This window comes from Eimeria tenella, genomic scaffold, assembly GCF_000499545.2.
Source record: "Eimeria tenella Houghton genomic scaffold, Eth_scaff184, whole genome shotgun sequence".
NCBI classification, from domain to species: domain Eukaryota; phylum Apicomplexa; class Conoidasida; order Eucoccidiorida; family Eimeriidae; genus Eimeria; species Eimeria tenella.
Window position 1 is genome coordinate 2,868 of NW_013541675.1, and position 7,882 is coordinate 10,749.

The window sequence follows — 7,882 nt, forward strand, 5'->3', positions numbered from 1 at the left end:
AAAGTGTCTCCAAAAAAGTGTCTCCAAAAAAGTGTCTCCAAAAAGTGTCTCCAAAAAAGTGTCTCCAAAAAAGTGTCTCCAAAAAGTGTCTCCAAAAAAGTGTCTCCAAAAAAGTGTCTCCAAAAAGTGTCTCCAAAAAAGTGTCTCCAAAAAAGTGTCTCCAAAAAAGTGTCTCCAAAAAAGTGTCTCCAAAAAAGTGTCTCCAAAAAAGTGTCTCCAAAAAGTGTCTCCAAAAAAGTGTCTCCAAAAAAGTGTCTCCAAAAAAGTGTCTCCTTTGCGTGTCAGGCGTGCGAGAACCTGCTGGGGGAGTTGTCTCCGTTGGCCGCGGCTGCGGAGGGTTTGCTGCTGCTGCTGCAGGAGGCGCGCAGCAGCAGCAGCAGCAGCAGCAGCAGCTTGCTGCGCCGCTTCTCCGAACTCAAAAGGAGACTCGCCAGCTGCAAAGACAAAACCCAGGGTCTCCAAAGGGCCTTGAAAGAACTAAATCAAGAAGGAGACATTTCAAGACTCGAACTTAGTCGTTTTTGGGAAAACGAAAGTCTCTGGGACTGTCCCCAAAAGTCCGAATACGCACAAGACGCGGAGATCCTCCTCGAGTGCTACGAACAGGAAGTCGAGGCCATCTACCAAGTGAGGGTTTAGGGTTTAGGGTTTAGGGTTTAGGGTTTAGGGTTTAGGGTTTAGGGTTTAGGGTTTGGATTTAGGGGTTTAGCTTCTAGGTTTTAGGGTCTGATATCTCGCATTCTTAGCCTTTTAACACCCCTGCGTCTTTCTGCCAAAGCTGAACCGCCCTACCAAACGCTAAGCCCTAAACCCTAAACCCTAAACCCTAAACCCTAAACCCTAAACCCTGATTTTGAAGCGCCTGGTGGCAGCGTCCCCGGGCTGTGGCTCTGTGCCTGCCGCACTGTTGCTTCCCGCTGGCGGCAACCCCTCGGCGCAAGCCCGCAGCGCGGGGCGCCGCTAAACCCTAAACCCTGATTTAGGGTTTGCGCAGGTGATAGCGCGGACCGAGGAGGCGCTGGAAGACGCGCTGCAGCTGATGGAGCTGCAGCTGGCTTCGACGCGAAATGCCTTTTTAAAAAGTGAAATTGCGCTCGACATTTTGTCAGCTTTTTTCGGATTTGTTGCTGCTGCTGCTGGTCTCTTTGGAATGAACATAAAGAGCGGTTTGGAGAACGAGGAAAGGGTGTTTTGGGCTGCTGCTGCTGCTGCTGCTGCTGCTGCAGTGGCGCTGCTGCTGGCCGTGTACTGGTGGTTCCAGAGACAGAAGCTCTGAGGAGACACTAAAGGAGACACTAAAGGAGACACTAAAGGAGACAACGGGGGAATTGAAAAGAAATTAAAACGGAGACAAAAGGAGACACTAAAGGAGACACTTGGGGAGACAAAAGGGGAGATGAAGGGATTAAAAGGGAGACAAAGGAGAAAGTAAAAGGAGACAAAAAGAGACAAAAAATGTTACGAGAGTTAAGTGGAGTTAAGTCGATTTGAAGGGCAAAAAGGAGACAATAAAGAGACAAAAAGGAGGCAAAAGAAGGAGACAAAAAGGAGGCAAATGGGATGGAAGAAATTTGAAGGAGACAGAAGATTAAAGGAAACTACAGGGAACTGGAGGATCTAAAAGGAGACAAAAAGAAAACAAAAAGGAGACAAAGGAGGAGACACAAATGGAGACAAAAGAAACAAAGAAGGAGACACAAAAGAAACAGCAAAGGAGACAAAAAGAAGGACAGAAAAGGGGAAAAGGAAACAAAAAAGGAAAAAGAAAGAAACAAAAAGGGAGACAACAAAGGCACAAAAAAGAGACAAGGAGACAAAAGAGAGTCAAAAAAGAAACAAAAAAGAGACAAAAACGGAGGATAAAAAGGGACTGAAGAGACAGGAAGAAGTGAGGGAGACAGAGGCGAATTGGAAGAGACAACGGAGACACCAAGAGGGACAAAAGGAAGCAAAAAGGAGACAAAAGAGGAGACAAAGAAGGAGACAAAGACGGAGACAAAAAGAGGTAAACGGAGACAAAAAAGAGACAAAAAGAGACAAAAAAGAAAACAAACAGAGACAAAAAAAGATTAAAAGAGACAAACAAGTAAAAGAAATAAATTAAGAGACAAGGGGAAATAAAGAGACAAAAGAAGAGACTGAAGAGGACAAAATGACTTCAAAGGAGACACAAGGAGACACAAGGAGACAAAAATAAATAAGCAGAAATAAAAATAAATAGGGGGAAATAAAAGAAATAAACATGGATGATAGTGAATAAAAAGAAATAAAGACGAATAAAAAGAAGTAAAAAGAAATGAAAAAAGAAATAAAAGGAAATAAAAGGAGACAAGGAGGTGGTGTCTCCTCTCAGCAGCAAAAGTTGGATTTCTGCTGCTGCTGTGTTTCTCCTTTTTGCTGCTGCACTTTTCAGTTTGTCTCCTCTGTGTCTCTCCGTTTCTTTTACTTTTTTTAATTTCTTTTTATTTCTTTTTATATCTTTTTATTTCTTTTTTGTTCCTTTTTCATTTCTTTTTGTCTCCTCTTGTCTCCTTTGTTTCGTTTATCTCTCTTGTTTTATTTATCTTTTTAAAGCGTCTAGTGTCTCTTTTTATTTGCCCTTTGTTTGCTGTGTGCACTCTCTCTGTTAGGGTTTAGGGTTTAGGGTCTATGTTTGTTGTTATGAGGGCAGCAGCAGACCCTTTGCTGCTGCTGCTGCCACTGCAGATCATGCTGCTGCTGCATCGGCTGCTGCTGCTGCTCCCGGTTTGCTGCAGCTAGTGTAGCTGCAGCAGGAGGTCTAGTCCCGCTTCTGCTGCAGCGCCAGAAGCAGCAGCAGCAGCAGCAGCAGCGGCGGCGGCGCCGGCAGCAGCAGCAGCGGCAGCAGGAGCAGCAGCAGCAGGAGCAGCAGACGTTGCTGCGGCTTCTCGCAATCTTTTTAGGAGAACGCAGAGCAAATGCTAAGCTGTTCCGATTTAGAGTTAAGATCTTAGGGTTTAGGGTTTAGGGTTTAGGGTTTAGGGGGTTGCGCGCAGGCGAATATGCCAGGCTCAAGATTGGAGGCTGTATCACCACGCTAGGGTTTAGGGTTTAGGGTTTAGGGTTTGGGCCTAGAGCGTAGGGTTTGGGTTTAGTGTGTAGGGTTTCAGTTTAGTGTTTAGGGTTTACAGTTACAGAGTTTGGTGGGTGCAGTTTAGGGTTTACGGGTGAGGGTTCAGGGTTTAGGGTTTGCCACTGCTGCTGCTGCTGCTGCTGCTGCTGCCGCGTGTGTCTGCAGCAAAAGTGGGGCCCCTGTGTTGCTTTTTGTTGTTTAAATTTGTCTAATTAAATTAATTTATTTTTTTAAATTAAAAAAGAATTGAATTAAATAAACGAAAAGAAGAAGAAGGCAGCAGCAGCAATCGACGGCAGCGGCTGGCGAGCGCTCAGCTCGGCCAAACCGTAAACCCTAAACCCTAAACCCTCAAATTTGGGGCTTTTTCTTTCGCCCTTCAGCGTTTCAAACCACATTTTAACATTTTGTCCATTTTAGGGTTTAGGGTTTAGGGTTTTGAAGCCACTGGAGGCCCATGATCGTCTGCAGTAACCCCAGAGTGACCATTGGCTCGCCTGCTGCTGCTGCTGCTGCTGCTGCTGCTGCTGCTGCTGGCCTCTCCAGAGTCCCTGCCTGGAGTTTGACTTTTTTCTGAAATATAACATCAGCCGCAGCCACACCTGCTGCTGCTTGAACAGCTGCAGCAGCTGCTGCTGCTGCTGCTGCTGCTGCTGCAGCTTTTGCTGCAGCCCGCTTCGGGTCTTTTCCTGGAAGCTGAAGGACGCTGCACCATGGGTGTATTGAGTTAAAACAGCAGCACCTCCAGCAGCAGCAGCAGCAGCAGCAGCAGCAGATATTCTTGCTGCTGTTTGGGAGCCTGGGCGTTCGAGGAGACACACCATGCGCGGTCTTCGGAGAGCAGCAGCAGCAGCAGCAGCAGCTGCTGCTGCAGCTGCTGCTGCTGCTGCCGGGGTCTTCCTTATAGTGAGTCAGGAAGCCCTAGCATCCCCAGCCTCAGCAGCAGCAGCACGAGCAGCAGCAAGTGCAGCAGCAAGTGCAGCAGCAGCAGCAGCAGCAGCAATATAATTGCAGTGACTGCGCCCATGTGCCTCAGACGGAGACTGTCTCCGGCTCCAATGTCTCCTTCGGCACCTCCCCTAGGACATCCCCAGGGGCCCCCTCTGGGGGCCCCTCTGGGGGCCCCCCGGGGGGCCCCCCGGGGGCCCCCCGGGCGTCTCTGAATTTTGAAAACCCCCATGACCCTCTTTACGGAGGGTCAAGGAGACTGGTGGGGGGCCCCCGTCGAAGTGTCTCCTTTGAAGAGCTGGCAGCAGCAGCAGAGAGCAGCAGCAGAACTTTTGTGTCTCCTGTTTATGAAGTTAAAGTGAAAAGCGAAGAGAGACAGTCTCTTATAGAAAAGCTGCAGAGGCAGGGGGCCCGGGGGGCCCCCCAAAAGGAGACACCAAAGGAGACACTGGGGGAGACAGGAGAGGAGACAGAAAACGAAAAAGAAAATAAAAACGAGAATAAAAATAAAAACCAAAAGGAGACAAAACGCAACTTCAAAAAGGGGACCAAATGGATTCCGCAGACTTTCCGGGAAGTGTCTCTCGCTGAACAAGGTGAGGAGACACAAAAGCCTTTTGTCTCTTTTTCTTTTTGTCTCCTTTTAATGTCCTTTTTGTTCCTTTTTGTCTCCTTTTTACTGTCTTCTTTTGTCTCTTTTTTTCCCCTTTTCATGTCTCTTTTTGTCTCCTTTTTCGTGCCTCTTTTTCTCCCTTTTTATTTCCTTTTCCATGCTTCTTTCTGTCTTTTTAATCTCCTTTTGAATATCTCTTTTTGTCTCCTTTACCTCCTTTTTCATGTCTCTTTTTGTCCTCGTTGTCCCTCTTTTTATGTCCTCTTTTGTCTCCTTTTTGTCTCCTGTTTGTCTCCTTTTTTGTCTCCTTTTTGTCTCCTTTTTGTCTCCTTTTTGTTTCCTTTTTGTTTCCTTTTCTTTCTCTTTTTGCTTCCCTTTTGCCTCCTTTTTGTCTCCTTTTTGTCTCCTTTTTGTCTCCTTTTTGTCTCTTTTTCGTCTTCTGCCGGGGTTTAAAAGGGTTTAAAAGGGTTTAGAAGGGTTTAAAAGTGTTTGAGAGGTTTCGAAGGGGTTTAAAAGGGTTTTAGAATGCCCAAATGGTTTCAAACTGTTTTAAAGGGTTTTTAAGGGTTTAAGAAGGGTTTAAGTGGTTTTAAAAGTATTTAAAAGTGTTTAGAAGGGTTAAAGGGGTTTAAAAGGGTTTAAGGGGGTTTAGAAGGGTTTAGAAGGTTTTGAATGTGTTTAAAAGGGTTTAAAAGGGTTTAAAATGTTTTGAAAGGGTTTAAAAGGGTTTAAAACGTTTTAAAAGGGTTTGAATGATTGTAAAAGGGTTTGAAAGGGTTTAAACGGTTTTAAAAGGGGTTGGAAAGGGTTTAGAAGGGTTTAGAAGAGGGGCTGCGGGAGAGAAGTGTCTCCGCGCAGGTGTCTCCTTTTGGGGCATCGACTCGAACACGAGCAGCGGGGCGCAGGTGTACGTGGACCTGCAGTGTACGTACACCGGAGAGGCGGCAGGAGTCCCCTTCGTCGTGGGGCGCTTTCGAAAGGAGACACTTCAGTTTTACTGTTTTTTGGAAAGTGAAATAGACCTTTTGACGCGGAGTCCCGAGTGCATCGACGGCTGCATGCAGCCGCTGCCCTGCCAGGGGGCCCTCAGTCCCCAAACTGTCTCCAAATTAAAAGGAGACACTTTTCGAAAAGAGAGACACCTCGCCCTCGACCCCGACCTCATCCTCTCCGAGTTTTGCCGTCGGTCTCCTCAGGCTTTTGCTGTCTCCTCCAGTGTCTCCGTTGTTTTTATTTGTTTATTTGTTTGTTTATTTGTTTATTTCTTTGTTTGTCTCCGCTGTCTCCTTTGATTCTCTCTATTTATTTGTTTATTTATTTGTTTGTTTGCTTCTGCTGTCTCCTTTTATTGTCTCTATTTATTTGTTTATTTATTTGTTCGTTTGTTTGTTTCTGCTGTCTCCTTTTACTTGTCTCTATTTGTTTTTGTTTTTTGTTTGTTTGTTTGCTTCTGCTGTCTCCTTTTTAATGTCTCTTTATTTATTTGTTTCTGCTGTCTCCTTTTATTGTCTCTATTTATTTGTTTATTTATTTGTTTGTTTGTTCCTGCTCTCTCCTTTTAATTGTCTCTATTTATTTTTGTTTTTTATTTGTTTGTTTCTGCTGTCTCCTTTTACGTGTCTCTTTATTTATTTGTTTCTGTTGCCTCCCTTTTAATTGTCCCTTTATTTACTATTTATTTGTTTGTTCCTACTGTCTCCTTTTTAATTTTCTCTATGCATTTATTCTTTATTTATTTATTTGTTTCTGCTGTCTCCCCTTTAATTGTCCCTCTATTCATTTATTTTTCTAATTTATTCCCAGTACCTTCTTTTGAATTGTTTCTCTATTTATTTATTTATTTCTGCTGTCTCCCTTTTAATTGTCTCTTTATTTGTTTCATCTATCTCTACTATCTCCTTTTTAGTTGTCTCTTTATTTAGTAATTTCTGCTGTCTCCTTTTTAATTGTCTCTGTATTTATTTTTTAATATATTTGTGCTGTCTCCTTTTTAAGTGTCTTTTTTTCTGTTTCTGCTGTCTCCTTTTTAATTGTCTTTATCTTTTTTATTTCTGTTGTCTCCTTTGTATTGTTTCCTTTTTTAATTGTCCCTTTTATTTATTTGTTTGTTTGTATTGCCTCCTTTCTTTATTGTCCCCTTCATTGATTTATTTATTTATTTATTTGTATTGTTTCCTTTTTTAATTGTCTCTTTTATTTACTTATTTCAAGTGTCTCCTTTTCTTAACTGCCTCTCTTATTTATTTCAACTGTCTCCTTTCTTAATTGTCTCTTTATTTATTTCTGTTGTCTCCTTTTTATATCGTCTCCTTGATTTTTTAAATTCATTTCTACCGTTTCCTTTTCTTCAAGTGTCTCCTTGCGTGATTGTCTCTTTATTTTTTCGATTTATTTCTACTGTCTCCTTTTCTTAATTGTCTCTTTTATTTTTATTGTCGCCTTTACTTCGAGTGTCTCTTTTGTTTCAAAGTCCTTTGTGTTTTAACTGTCTCCTTTTCTCCTGATTGTCTATTGTCTCTTCAGCTGTCTCCTTTTTATTCTTTATTTTCTTTTCAATTTAATTTAATTTGATTTAATTTCTTCTAATGTCTTTTTCCTTTAGATAATAAAAGGAGACACTTTAACTCGGAAGGAGACACTTCTAAAAAGGAGACACTTAGAGCAGCGCAGCAGCCACTGCCCCTCCAATTAAATCTCTCTTTCCTCCGTGTCTGCTGCTGCTCCCTTCCCGCTCCCTTGCTGCTGCTGCTGCTCCCTTGCTGCTGCTGTTGCTGCTGCTGCTGCTGCTGCTGCTGCTGCTGCAGACACGTCTCGAGTGCAGAAGACGCTGGACGCTTTGTGCGGGCCCTCTGCGGTGGCGCGGAGGGACTCTTCGGACTTGTGGCGATGTGTGTCTCCTGTCTCCTTTTCGGAGACACTTTTGTCCCCCGAAGAGGGTACTTCGGGGTCTTCCGAGGGGCCCCCGGAGGGGGCCCCCGCCGCCTCGGGGGGCCCCCAAAAGGAGACACTTGCCGCCGCCGAGGGGGCCCAAAAGGAGACACCTGTCTCCTTCAGTTGGCTGCTGCAGGACAAGACCTGCGTCGACGACTGTGGGGCCCCTGTCTCCTGCTACGGACAGCCCACGACGCCGGGGGGGACTATTCTTGCGGAAGGAGACAACGTCGTCACTCAGCTTTCCAAACAGTTCTGCCGTCAGTCCCCTGCTGCTGCTGCTGCTGCTGCTGCTGCTG

General features: G+C 44.6%; 2 protein-coding genes across 2 annotated transcripts in view; both read left to right on the plus strand.

Annotated features, from left to right (window-relative positions):
* Positions 1 to 285: 285 nt before the first annotated feature.
* Positions 286 to 1,276, plus strand: ETH_00016085 (corA-like Mg2+ transporter domain-containing protein, putative; the record flags this gene model as incomplete). Its single annotated transcript, XM_013373954.1, has 2 exons — positions 286 to 627; positions 995 to 1,276. Coding segments are annotated over 2 exons (624 nt in total), but the record flags the coding sequence as incomplete, so codon positions are not given.
* Positions 1,277 to 3,913: 2,637 nt separating this feature from the next.
* Positions 3,914 to 7,882, plus strand: part of ETH_00016090 (uncharacterized protein) — a gene marked incomplete at both ends in the record, with an annotated part of 7,393 nt that continues 3,424 nt past the window's right edge. The window contains 4 exons of the mRNA XM_013373955.1: positions 3,914 to 3,997; positions 4,128 to 4,635; positions 5,511 to 5,834; positions 7,457 to 7,843. Coding sequence (XP_013229409.1) covers positions 3,914 to 3,997; positions 4,128 to 4,635; positions 5,511 to 5,834; positions 7,457 to 7,843 — 1,303 coding nt within the window. The remainder of the gene's footprint in view (positions 3,998 to 4,127; positions 4,636 to 5,510; positions 5,835 to 7,456; positions 7,844 to 7,882) is intronic.